General features: G+C 44.5%; 1 protein-coding gene across 3 annotated transcripts in view; it reads left to right on the top strand.

Moving 5' to 3' along the window:
• Positions 1-13992, top strand: part of LOC123632318 (CREB binding protein) — a 133562-nt gene that overhangs the window by 80859 nt on the left and 38711 nt on the right. For 2 of the 3 annotated variants that reach the window (XM_045542447.1, XM_045542449.1), the window contains 8 exons: positions 5822-6064; positions 7383-7485; positions 7808-7954; positions 9085-9202; positions 9755-9926; positions 10273-10317; positions 12370-12494; positions 13341-13529. In XM_045542447.1, coding sequence (XP_045398403.1) covers positions 5822-6064; positions 7383-7485; positions 7808-7954; positions 9085-9202; positions 9755-9926; positions 10273-10317; positions 12370-12494; positions 13341-13529 — 1142 coding nt within the window. The remainder of the gene's footprint in view (positions 1-5821; positions 6065-7382; positions 7486-7807; positions 7955-9084; positions 9203-9754; positions 9927-10272; positions 10318-12369; positions 12495-13340; positions 13530-13992) is intronic. The other variant, XM_045542448.1, reaches the window with a different exon arrangement.

The raw sequence follows: 13992 nt of genomic DNA, 5'->3' as shown, positions 1-13992 counted from the left end.
CAGTAAATTCCAGTGCGCAGGTGGCATGGAGGGCTGACGCCGTGTGGAAACATAACCAAGTTCCCCTGTTGGAACCTCTCTTGCTTTGCTGGTGATGTTCTTGCCACTCAAAGTGTAGTCCTCAGGCCACACAGGCCCTCCCAGGTTACTAGGAGAAATGAAGAAATTTGGGCCCCATACCAGACCTCCTAGCCTGCGTTTCTAACATTCCCAGGTGATTGGTGTGCACTTCAGAGTCTGAGAGGCACTGCTCTGGATGCTTGAAAGGGCCAGGTGACTAGGCCAGAGCTGTCAAGAAGGCTTAAGTCGTTCTGGGGGAGACTATAGGTTTCCCACCCAGAATCCCACAAGGACTGTCAAAACCAGCACTCCAGGGCCAGCCCGGGCGCCGAACCTACCGCGCTCACCACTGGCCCTGCCTCAGGCTCGGGCTGGGCCGCGCACCAGCCCTTCCTCTGGCCGTTGCCCCAGGACCTCCATTGGCCGGCTGCTCACTTCTCGGCCCAGCTGTTTGTTCCATTTTTAGGCACTTCTGATTTTTAAAAACCCTTTCCTTCATTGTATTGAGTCAAAATCTACCTCCTTAAAGCTTGTATTTATTGAGTAGCTTGTTTAGGTGCTTAGGAAGTGTTTGCTCTATAGGCTTTTTGTTCCTCTTGAGAGCTCTTCAGAGATTTTCTGAGGACACCTCTTTTGACGGGCTGTGGTGAGATGGGGGCAGGAGGGTAACGGGACCTAATAGTCTGTAAAGAGAAAGGGGGGCTTGTCTGTCTCTGACTTAAGTACCAAACAGCCATTGGGGATGTATTTCATCAGAATACCTTTTTTCTGTGCTCTTCTGGGTAACGTATTGCCCCTCTGAGTCACTTGGCTTCTGAGGAAAACTTTGTGAGGGCTTGTAGTAGGGTCTGTGATGGAAGGATTGGGTCTCACACCTGGTAGTGCCTGGGGACTCAAGAGCGTTTCTTGTCATAATTGTGCCCTGCTCTGTGTAGGAAGATGCTATGACAGGACATCAGTCCTGGCTCACACGGTGCCTGCGAGGCATCATGGTGGTGCCAGCAACTTTGCAGAGATGTCTGCAGGTCTGAATAAATTCTAGCACTGCTTTTTCAGTAGAGATCTAAGCAGCAGTGTGATAGTTATCCCTCGGTATACACATGGTATTGGATCTAGGACATCCACCCACCAAGTATACCAAAATCCTTGCATATTCAGGTCCCGCAGTCGGCTCTGTGGAACCCTTGGATACGAAAAGTCGCCCCTCCCTATACTCAGCTTTCGCATCCCGTGAATACTGTATTTTTCATCTGCGTGTAAGTGGGGCCGCACAGTTGAAATCCATGGTGTTCAGAGGTCAGCTCTACTTCATGAGCTGTCCCCCCACCCTGACAAAGCTTTGAAATTTAATGTATCAGTTTTCATTGAATTTCTAAATTTTGTCCCGTTTTATTGAGAATAATTGAGGACTGAATTTTTCTGGTTGAGTGCTTCAAGTTAGCAAGGGATACTCTATAGGGAACCTCTTTTCTTTTTGAGACAGAGTCTCACTCTGTTGCCCAGGCTAGAGTGCTATGACGTCAGCCTAGCTCACAGCAACCTCAGACTCCTGGGCTCAAGGGATCTTCCTGCCTCAGCCTTCCGAGTAGCTGGGACTACAGGCGTGCACCACCATGCCCGGCTAAATTTTTTTTCTATATACGTATTTTAGTTGTCCATATAATTTCTTTCTATTTTTAGTAGAGACAGGGTCTCGCTCTTGCTCAGGCTGGTCTCGAACTCCTGAGCTCAAACGATCTACCCGCCTTGGGCCTCCCAGAGTGCTAGGATTACAGGCATGAGCCACTGCGCCCAGCCTGTAGGGAACCTCTTAATAGAGCGATCTTTGTGCTCACTAGGGAAGGACCACCTTTGTCCCTACATGAAGAGTGGCAGGAGGGTCCCGGAAAGAGCCTGCTGTAAAACTTGGCCGTTTCCTTGTTTCGTAGGCCGTGGGCTCCTCCTTTAGCTACAGCAGAAGGGGATGGTGAGGCAGAGGCGGTGTTCAGGGCACTTTAAAGAGGTGATTGGGCCAGGACAGGCACACCACCTGACAGGCCGGAGAGAAGGATCCAGACCCTCACGTTAGGCTAGTGTGGGCATGGTGTGACTTCTAAAGACTGATGATGTGTGAAATGCAGCTTTAAGCTGTAGAAAGGAAAAAAGATGTGAAAATGGCGAAAAGCAAGTGGTTTGACGTTGAAAAAGGTAAATATCAATAACATGGAAGATTGATGGATGTGGAAGAGGTCATTCTCAGAGGTGCCAGATAGAGCGTTGTTGTCTGTAGCACTCTGTACGTTTTTGTTCAGTCCCAAGGTGCTCGGTGGGAAGTGCCGAGAGGGCCTGCAGAGTGCTGACCGCCCCACCAGGCTGCTGTAGCTCCCTTGGACGCTGTGTGTCATTTCACAGCCCTTGTGGCATGTGGCAGATGAAGAATAAAGCTGACTCATTAATCCCACCTTTAAGGGATGTATAGGGAAGACAAGAGGAGTATGATTTTCTCTGCTCCAAACAGCTCAGGCTGCTGTTTGACATGCATTAGGGGATTATTAGACTAATCTGTTGTCTCTTCCAACAGATCCTAAGCTCAGGGAGTGGAGACTTTGTGTTCACCATTGTTACCTGAGAGCCTAGCAGAGTGCACTCACTGAATCTGTTGTGTACGTGAATGAATGAGTGAACACAGAGTGTAAATGCCTAAAGACAAGCAGAGACAGTGTGCACTGTGGAAATTCAGAGAAGGATCAAGAAACCATCATGGAACACTGATAGTGTCTTGAGGTTGCAAAACAGAGTTGATGGTTGCTTGTATATAATGACTCTGCTTTCAATCAACTATCCCTTCCATAGTAAATGCCTGCATTCCTTTGCCCTTAAGTATTTGTGTCATTTCATCTAATAGCATCGTTTGGACTTCAAATTGGGCCATGCTTAAATGTCAGAGACCTTTCTTATTTGTCTGTAATTTATTTTCCTTGCTTCTGAATTGTTAGAAATGCCAAGTTCCAAGTGCTCACTTATCTTCTGACAGGTATATTTTCTTTTAAAATAAAAATATAATAATATTTACATTTAGTAAATAAACGCTTTTAACACAAATTACAGTGACTGTCAGCAGCTTCCATGGGAGGCATTTGTGAATGTGAGTTGCTGGCTGCCCCATAAGTGGCTGTGGGCTTAGGAATGGCATTCATGGTCAGCAGGGATGTTGGGGCTAAGTGATGGCATTGGAGAAGCGGGGATGAAAGGGCAACATAGTAGGAAGAAATTGATGAAGCACAGCTATTGTGTCTTTTTTTTTTTTTTTTTTGAGACAGACTCTCATTCTATTGGCTGGGCTAGAGTGCCGTGGCGTCAGCCTAGCTCACAGCAACCTCAAACTCCTGGGCTCAAGCGATCCTCCTGCCTCAGCCTCCCGAGTAGCTGGGACTACAGGCATGTGCCACCATGCCCAGCTAATTTTTTCTGTATTTTTTCTATCTTTTTAGTTGTCCGTATAATTTCTTTCTATTTTTAATAGAGACGGGGTCTCGCTCTTGGCTCAGGCTGGTCTCGAACTCCTAAGCTCAGCCTCCCAGAGTGCCAGGATTATAGGCCTGAGCCACTGCACCTGGTGGTGCTATTGTGTCTTTAACCAGAAAGGGAAGGCCACGCAGATACTTTGTTTCTTTAAGTTTCTCTCCACAGTTCATCACTATGTGTATCAAATGTAGTCTAGGTCTCTTCTTCCTTATACCACAAGGTAATAGAAAAATAAACTATCCTACCATTATTAACTTCCTTTCTATATCATCATGCTTTTAAAAAATGTAGGGTATCTGTGTAAGAAGTATGACGGACGCGTGTGTAAAGTTTGGAGGAGTATTAACTATTACACAAAATACTTCTGAAGGTACTGTACAGGACTTATTCCAGCTATACACTTGTCATAAAGTGTACCTTGGGAATTACTTTTCATTTATAATAATGAGGCGCTTAGTGTGTGTAATTGTGTCTAATGAGTGTTAATGAGTTTGAGATCTGAATATCCTTATTAGAAAAGTTAATAGTATGGACTGTGTAATTACCAAGAATTTTTTTTCACACATTTAGTTTAATTAAGGTGCTCTGATATGTGTGTTTGAGTTGTTTATTATAGTTGCACTGATGGTTGAATATGTGAATATTACTGTTACACGTAGTGGTCTGAATTTGAAAGAAAGGCTTCGTGATAGCATTTTATATATCAAAAATCATATATTACAGTATCAACTTTATAAGCTGCTATTTTTAACATGACTCTAATGTTTGTGGAAATTAGAAAGAAAGGAACCCTTAAGAATAAGAATAAATAGTATGAGGTAAGGCTTCTGCCAGCGTGCTAAATACGAAATGAGGATATTTGAGTGGCTGGATAGACGGACAGACCAGTGGGTGGGTGGGTGGATAAATGGAACTTGAAGTGACCACGGTGATGCAAGCTTGGGGTCATCTCTCAGTTACTTTGAAAGCCCTTTCGAATGGAGTTTTGTTTTGTTTTGTTTTTTAGAGAGAATCTCACTCTGTTGCCCCAGCTAGAGTGCCGTGGCGTCAGCCTAGCTCACAGCAACCTCAAACTCCTGGGCTCAAGCAATCCTCCTGTCTCAGCCTCCCCAGTAGCTGGGACTACAGGCATGCGCCACCATGCCCAGCTAATTTTTCTATACATATTTTTAGCTGTCCATATAATTTCTTTCTATTTTTAGTAGAGACGGGGTCTCACTCTTGCTCAGGCTGGTCTCAAACTCCTGAGCTCAAACAGTCCTCCCGCCTCGGCCTCCAAGAGTGCTAGGATTACAGGCGTGAGCCACCGTGCCAGGCCTGGAATGGAGTTCTTTATGTTGACCAGTTTTCCTTTAGTCTCCAGGGGTGAGCCATCGAGGTGGGGCAGTTGCCCTGGAAGCCACTAGAGCCTACTGGGTAGTGGGAGCTGATGAGGCCACGTGAGGCAGAGCATGAGGCAGTTCCTGAGTGTTAGTGTACTGAGGTGGCACCTGGATAAATGAAAACTCAGGCAGATTTGCCAGGCCTCACTCTGTCCCTTAATCTCACCCAGGTCAGTCAGTCAAGTACAGTATTTCTTGACCACCTTCATTTGGCCGGAGAGCTCAGCATGGTGCTTTCCTGTGTAGGAATCTTGTAGGAAAGGCTTGTTGTTAATGCTTTCATTGTCTGAGTAAGTTTCGAGGAGTTATGATTTTATTATTTGGAAGATCACATCATAGATTTGTTAATAAAAACTAACCTACCAAGTATCCCCTCTTCTTCTGCCAGGGCTAATCCCTCTGCCCTGTGCAGGCCAGCAGCGCAGGGGGAGGGCAGCCGCAGAGGGGCGCTCCTCGTTCACCTCCCAGGTGGCTGCTGCCTCCCCCGCCCCCCCGAGAAGCAAGTGCTTTGCCTTGTCACACATGCATCACTCCCTGGAACTGACTTCTTAGGAATCTCTAGACTTTAATACATGCTAATTTTTATGAAGTGATCTCTGAGAGATTTTATGGCCTGTTGTACTCTAAGATAGAAACTTAAATTTTCTCTAGCTTTTTGTTCCTCAGCTACTGCCAGGCAAAATAAATGTGAAGAATAGAATTTTCTTTCCTTTAGCCCAGCTCCTTTCTTGATAGCTTTGTTTTAGTGCTTTATGAGATATACATGTGTAGTCTTTCGGTAAATTTTTATTTTATTTGTTTCTCAGTTTTTAAGTTATTTGTGGGCTTCTCCTTTTACTTACCTTGTTTATTTGTCTTTTTGTTTGTTGTTGTAGCCATCCTGGGGTCTCCAGCTAGTGGAATTCAAAACACAATTGGTTCTGTTGGCTCAGGGCAGCAGAACGCCACTTCTTTAAGTAACCCAAACCCCATAGACCCCAGCTCCATGCAGCGAGCCTATGCTGCTCTCGGACTCCCCTACATGAACCAGCCGCAGGCGCAGCTGCAGCCCCAGGTTCCTGGCCAGCAGCCAGCACAGCCTCAGCCCCACCAGCAGATGAGGAGCCTCAACCCCCTGGGTAGGTGGAGAAGCTCTCAAGACTCCTTTGTCCACACACAGCCTGCAGAAGACACCGCACACTGGAGCCCAAGGCAGTTTGCAGTTACTGTTTTTACTTCAGATTCAGTGGTTGAAATAAAAACCTTCCAGGAAGAAGCTAACATTTCTGATACAAGGAAGATGTTACATGCTTATAAAAAGAATTAGAGCAGCATTTGTGTTGCCTGCTGCACCAGCTTTGTGCATTTTTCACAAAGGGACGTGTCTTATGGTTCAGAATGTGGAATCTCACAAGTTAGGATTATGGTTGGACCACTTGGGTCGACTCTCACCATTTGTTTTATGGAGAGCTTGTGGGTGTTCTCCTAGTTCCTCGCACCTCTTGGTTACAGTCTACCCCGCAACTGGGAGTGACCGGCCTGGACTTGGGCGGCTTAACAACAGGAGTTTCAGAAACTCTTGCTTGTCTCAGGCTTCTAGATATATCAGCACTTGTTGTCACCCAAGCCATTATCTGCCACCCTTTGGTCATTAGCTCATACATCTGCACAACTTTCACCGTTTTTGCAAATTGTTCCTTAATATTTTCCTTTAAATTGACACAGTTTTTTTAAACTTAGGCTTAAGCTGAGCAGTGATACTTGCAAAGTCAAGGCTTGTTGTATTAGTTTTGTTCTTATCCTAACATTGAGTATTTTTCACTTAAAAATGATTGTTTAAAAAAAAATGACCAATTAAAATCATGTCATTTGTTGCTTTTTAGAAAACAACTACCCTAATGAGTATCTAATTAATCCTGGTCATGAGACTGGATTGGAGTCCTAAGACAAAGTTCTAATCTAACTCCACCCCTATGGATGGTATAATTTGGGAGAAGAATGTTAACCTTTCTGAATTCCAACTTTTTCTTATTTTAATATGAATATTATAGACAAATTGACCTTCTGTATTTTTCACCTGCACTTAACTTTCTATGATTTTATTTTATAATACGCAAAAAAAAAAACCCATAATGATACATAGGTCATAGTTGTTAGGTGTGATATTAATGAAGCAGAATCAAAGTTTGAGGCTGCAGATGGGTTGTTCATTCATAACTTTTTCCATAGCCGTGGAGTAGCCTCCACGAACATGCATGCCTGGTTTGGCTTACAGAGCAGGGTGGGAAGGAGCCGACACTGGATTTGTACAATTCAGTTACCATTACTAAAGAGACTCCTCCCAAGTTCCTGCCATACTGTTTGTAATTACAGCTTACAAGAATCACTCATTTATGTGGTGACATGTTGTTTATCTAGGAGTTAGTTGGTTGATTTCTTTTCTTTCTGTCCCTAAAGGAAATAACCCAATGAACATTCCAGCAGGAGGAATAGCAACAGATCAGCAGCCACCAAACTTGATTCCAGAATCCGCTCTTCCAGCTGCCCTTGGGGCCACAAAGTAAGATCTGTGTTTCGGTTGGCTCCTCTCTGAGTGACCTCTGGACACGAGTGGGCTGGAATCACACACAGCTCTGTGATGCTAAATGTGTGGCAGAGGAAGTAGTTTAAATGGGGCAGTGGGGGTGGTGAATGCTATTTTTCTTCTCTTTTTTTTTGAATTATAAATGTAGAACAGGTAATAGATTAAACATAGTTTGTTTTTTTGTCTTTACATCACTTGCCTCCCCTGACTTAAACTGTTTTAAGTCATGTATGATTGAAGAAGAACCTTATTTGAGTCACTTCAGCAGATGGATGAAGTATTCTTATTTCCCCCTTAGCCCACTGATGAACGATGGCTCAAACTCTGGGAACATCGGAACCCTCAGCACTATCCCTACAGCGGCACCTCCTTCCAGCACTGGCGTTCGCAAAGGCTGGCACGAACACGTCACTCAGGACCTCCGGAGCCATCTAGTGCATAAGCTGTACGTACCCACTCCCACCCGTTATTCCCATCTTGTGGCTGAAGGCAGTGTAACAATTTTACAGTTTCACAGATGTTTGATTTTGTTCTTAAGTCACCCTTTGGCCCCCAGGTGACAGTACCCTAAGAGCTAACAAGAGTCACGTGCTTGTTTTAGGGAGCCACCCCCACTACTGGTAGAGCCCTAGTGCAGGGATTCATGTGTCCTCATGTGGGCAGGGGTGTCACAGAGGGCGCTGGTGGCTCTGCGCTGCAGAGGGGCACTGACCTACACTCTGTGTAACAGAGGCAAAGGCCCCCAGTGCAACCTGACCTTCGCGAGGTGACCAGAGTTAGTTCAAGAGCTTTGCCTCATTTTGTGGCTCAAGATTATAGTTTTGAGGACCCCTAAGAATTGGGGGAGTTCGGGATTAGTGGGTACAGATGACATGACAGTGCCACCGTACAGCTAGTTAATATAACAGAAAGTTAACAGTTGACTTTCTTGAGCTAGTTTTCTTAAATTGAAGGTGAAGTTAACCAACTAGATTCCCTTTGAGTTATTTTACCTTCCTTTTTTTTCTCGCTTTCTTGCCCGGGCTGGAGTGCAGTGGCATCGTCATAGTTCACTGCAACCTCAGACCCTTGGGCTCAAGCTATATCCTCCTGCCTTAGCCTCCTGAATAGCTAGGACTGCAGGCATGCACCACCACACCTAGCTGATTTTTAAATTTTTTTATAGAGACAGGGTCTCAGTGTTGCCCAGACTGGTCTTGAACTTCTGGGCTTAAGCGGTCTTCCCGCCTCAGCTTTCCAAAATGCTAGGATTATAGGTGTGAGCCTCCATGCCTGGATCAAACTTTTTTGTAATACATAGTTTAAAATTTAGGAATTTGAAATCATATTATTCTTGAAATGACCCAGCACACATTTGTTAATAGCAAAATTTTAGTGTGTTTGCTGTGTAGATGAGTTGATAGGTCAAGATTGTTTCCAGGGAGTGACTTCATTTGTGTGTTTATATTCCAGGCAACAGAGATTTGGGATTTCTCTCAACACTGTATAGCCACCATAGGTGGATGATCCTTGTTTTGTAGTTCTCATTTACTGCATTGAATGAAATTGGATTGATAGAATGTGTTGTCCTTTCAGTGTCCAAGCCATCTTCCCAACACCTGATCCGGCAGCTCTAAAGGATCGCCGCATGGAGAACCTGGTAGCCTATGCTAAGAAGGTGGAAGGGGACATGTATGAGTCTGCTAACAGCAGGGTAGGTGGCCATACAGTGTGTTGCAGCCTGTATAACACCTGCAGTAGATAGAACTTCATCTATCTGGTTGGTTATCCGGAAAAATGGTAATCTGTGTAGTTGGGGAAGACGCCTTACCTTGAGGACACCAACCAGGGAGACTTCCCAGCTAAGACATGAGATCCCTGCATGACTCTCTTGGTTAACTACAAGTGTTACCACTACAGTAGTAAATGGGGGGTTTACAATTGTGTTATGTCCATGGAATAGACTTTTCACAGTAGGTGTTTTTTATAATGCTTGTATTATTGCCAGCATCAGTGAATAGCCAAGAAGAGGTTCAATCGCGGAATGAAATGTAATGTGCATTTAGTACCTACTGTTGGATAAGTCCCATAAAGTCACTAGGAACTCAGCAAGATTTTGGGCTTTTGATTTATCTGATGTGTTGAATATTTTCTTTGCCAGTGCATTTAATAAAGAAGTTCATTAGTTTGTTAGAACATATAAAACAGATCATTCATTTGCTTTTTCAGTTTTAGCTGCTTAATATTGAATGTTATTTCCTTTTAGGATGAATATTATCACTTATTAGCAGAGAAAATCTACAAGATACAAAAAGAGCTAGAAGAAAAACGGAGATCGCGTTTACATAAACAGGGCATCTTGGGGAACCAGCCGGCCTTACCAGCCCCAGGGGCCCAGCCCCCTGTAATTCCACAGGCACAACCTGTGCGACCTCCAAGTAAGGACTTCATTTCCTTCTACCAACCCTTAGCTTTGCTTTGTTTTTCTTCTGTATTCGGGCTGTATTTCTAAAAATGTGGAATTATAGTCTCTGAAAGCCTGCCCTTTGGGAGCTATTTGTTGGCAGTGGCCAAGACCACCTGCCTTGGGCTGTGTTGTGATGTTGCATTTCTCTCATGGGAGGACCCTTTAAAAGGAGCACTGTCATCAGAATTCAAGTGCTTTTGGACCTATTGACTGTTTTTCGCTTTAAGTTTGAAAGTCCTCAATAGGAAATTCTTTATTTCTAAATCAAGACTTATTTTAAATAACCAGGGTTTGTTTGTTTGTTTTTGCCATTCTAGATGGGCCCCTGCCCCTGTCAGTGAATCGCGTGCAGGTTTCTCAAGGTATTTAACTATTTGTTGTGAATCATATTTTAGTTTAACACTCAATAGCCATAACCTTTATTGGTTTTTTTCTCTTCTTCCCCTATATATTTCTTTGTAATCTTTTCTTCTTTCCATTCCTTTTTGCTGATGAGCAGAATTGAGTTCTGCAGGTAGTATGAATCTTATAGGTAAGATCTCCATAGAGATCAGAAATAGAATTTAGCTTTTTTTTTTTTTTTTAAATGGGGGTGTAGTGACATTGCTCTTAGGAAGCATCGAAAAAAGAAGCATTCTAGATTGGGGGAGGAAGCACTTCTGAATGCTTAGAAGGAGAATCATGCAAGCCGGTCCTGTGGCAGTGAGCACCTGCAGGGTATGGGGACACAGGTGCAGTGGCTTCAGGAGAATGTATATATGGAGATCTCCCACCAGATTGGGGTGGCAGCAGCTGTCTAAACCTTTAAGAGTTCTTTCTCAAGTAGAGATTCTATGGTTTTTGCTTGGTTGAAGCAGTCATTTTTGTTTTGGGGGAGGGAACATTTGAAAGCCTTGCTGCTCTTGACTTATTCATACCTGAGCAGTAGAACATTTTTCCAGGGTGCAAAATAAGGTGGTGACATTATCCAAAAGATTCTAAGGAAAGAGGCCTTGCTGCGGTGTGCAGAGTAATTTGGGGGAAGAGAAGAGATCATTTTAAAAGTTTAGTCTTACTGCATAGTGAAAAAGGACATGGTAGATGAAGTGATATTATGGAGAAAACTTTTTAGGGACTTGTTTTGAAGGACTGGATTTGATGGGTAAAAGAAATTAAGTCAGAGAAATTGAGCCTTAGGAGAGTGGCTGAATGCTGCGTTGAGGATTGGCCTAGGTCTTTGGTCTAGATAGGAAGATGCTGCTTGTTTGGGATATGATGAGACAGCTGTTTAGCAGTGGAATATTGAAAGAGATGTTTTCTAGGGGAGCACTTATCAACCCCCCTACCAGTACCTCTAGGTCTGGGTAAATACGGATTGCTTTAGGTACTGTGTCTTAGTACATCCTTTTATTTGGTTAATAAAATTCTCAAGGAGAGGGGAGACTTTTATATTACAGGCTTCCGGAAAGTCCTCCTGGCCTGCATCGGCACGCGGTTATTTGAGGATGACATTTCTAGGTAGTCTTAAAGGTAGTGCTCAGTGAGGCAGATGTCCTTTGAGCCTTCTCACAGCTACAACAGTGCTAAGGCAACGCCTCCCAGAAATTCTCTCAAGGATTCTATTAGATTCCAGTGTTGGTTCTGAGACTCACTTGAACCGACGTTTATTTAGAGCTCAGAGTTTGCAGAATATTGTTGGAAAACAGAACTAGACACTGTGGTCTGCAGACACTTACTGGCCAGTGAAGTCTCTTTCAGTGGTGTGACATTCCTGCAAACTACGGGTGGCTGGGGCTGAGAACTGCTGGCCCTTGGGTACTTCTAAACACTTAAAGTGCTTGCAGATTAAAACAATGTTTAGAGTCTTAGCACAGATTCTAACAATAAACATAAACCCAGCCAAGGAGCCTGGAAGCCTGGGATGATGGGAGCCAGCTGCTCCAAAAGGCTTCGGGTAGGGGTGTGCTCAGAAGCTTGCCTGGGTCTTAGGAAATGTCTCTTCTGTAGAAGAGGGGCTGGGGCACCGTCCTGGCAGGTTGAGCCTCGTTTCTTCATGCCACCTCTTCACCCCCTTTGTTGCTTCAGTGCCTTGTACATTGTGCAGCCTCCTTGGTCAGCTCTGCCCCAGCCTTGCTGGCACTCGCTCCCTGCTGGTTTTACCTGACCCTCTGGCTCCATGTCCTCCATCTTCCCTAGCACCCCCCATACCACCCTTACCACCACCACCACCACCACCACCACGTTGGTGCCATTTTCCCTGGATATGGGAATGTCTGTTACTTAACCATCTTCTCTGATTAATTGGGTGATTTCCTTTCAGTTGTCTATGTTGCATGTGTGTTCCGTTTTACTTTACTTAGAGTTTATTTGATGAGTTGTAATTCTGTTTTCCTGTGGGTGCTTTTCCTAATGAACCATTATGGGTACATTTACAGGGATGAATTCATTTAACCCAATGTCCTTGGGGAACGTCCAGTTGCCACAAGCACCCATGGGACCCCGTGCAGCCTCCCCTATGAACCATTCCGTCCAGATGAACAACATGGGCTCAGTTCCAGGGGTAAGTGCTTCTCCTTTCCTTAACTATGCTGCTGAAAGCCCTTACTCCCACGTGGAACCTTCTCTAAGCAGTGAAATTCCTGTATCATCTCAAAGTCCTCTGGTTCTTGTTCCTTTGAATTTGGGTTGTGCTTTATTTCCTTTCTCTATTTTTTAAGTGAAAGTGAGATTTATTCAGAAAATATAGAAAGTCTACTCCACAGAGCAGAAGCAAGTTCTCCCTGCAGAAGAGAACCGGTCCCGTGGTTCCTGTTGCCTTTGTATTTAAGCAACTGCTTCATTATAGGCTAAACAAGGGGAGGAATATTCATGGCAGGGGTGGTATTTCTGTACCACATCTCTCTTTTTAAAAAGTCTTCATTAACATAGTGAGAATTATTTGACCGTTATTTATTTTTATTGGAATAACAAATTCATAGGCCTTTGTGGCTTTGAGAGAAGATGGGAGTTCTGAGGATGAAGTAGGCAGCTCGGACACGTGGCCCAGGGGGACTGTCAGCATCTGTGGACTTGAGAGCTTGCTGCTCTCTGAGGCTGCTTTCCAAACACTTGAGAGACCTTATAAAAGGCATGTTTAAACTTTATAGCATGCTACTGATTTCTACTTAGAGGACAATTTGAAGTTGGCTCGTTTGAGAGACTGCCTGAGAAAGTGTGCAGAGTGCCTAGGAGCCAGGGAATTCTTAGTGAGCGGTGGTCCCTTCCCCCAAGGAAGGGCAGGATTGCGCCTTGTGCTTTGGATCCTCTTGGGTTGTGAGGCCTTTGGTCTTTTTGGTTGCACCCTTCATCGTGAAGACTGTCCCTCGACTTCTGAACTGCATCTGTCGTGGTGCTTGTTGTCTTATAGATGGCCATTTCTCCCTCCCGAATGCCCCAGCCTCCAAGCATGATGAACACGCATGCCAACAACATGATGGCCCAGGCGCCCACTCAGAACCAGTTCCTGCCGCAGAACCAGTTCCCATCACCCAGCGGGGCGATGAGCGTGAGCAGTGTGGGCATGGGGCAGTCGGCGCCCCAGACAGGCGTGTCACAGGTACTGTGCCCTGCTGGGACTGTGGCCACCGATGTCTGTGTAGCCCCAGCTGCCTTTGACCTTAGCCTATCTTATTTTATGGAAGGTAGAATTCTAGAATACACAGTTCACTTTCATGTATCACAGTCTCTTTATTTTTCCCCACTTTGTCCTGTAATTTTTAACTTACTTGAAATTCCTCTTACCCTCTCCACGTACAGTACATGCAAAAGTGGAATGGGTTGTGATTTTTTTGGTTTGTGGGTTTTATGTTTTGACCTTTGGGTGTTTAGTTGTTTTGTTTTATTTTTTGTTTGTGTATTTTAAATTCTAAGTTTAACATGTGATCCTGAGAGACATCGGGATTTTAGAAAGGGAACAAGAAAGGTCCCGTGAGTTCACTCCTGATGATTTGTTTGTGTGTCCCGTTGCCTGTCTCTCAGCCGCCCAGGTGAAGTCAAGCTAACTGAGTCATTTGAGTATT

The sequence above is a fragment of the Lemur catta genome, chromosome 2 (genome assembly GCF_020740605.2).
Source record: "Lemur catta isolate mLemCat1 chromosome 2, mLemCat1.pri, whole genome shotgun sequence".
NCBI lineage: Eukaryota > Metazoa > Chordata > Mammalia > Primates > Lemuridae > Lemur > Lemur catta.
This window is presented reverse-complemented; position numbering and strand designations above follow the sequence as displayed.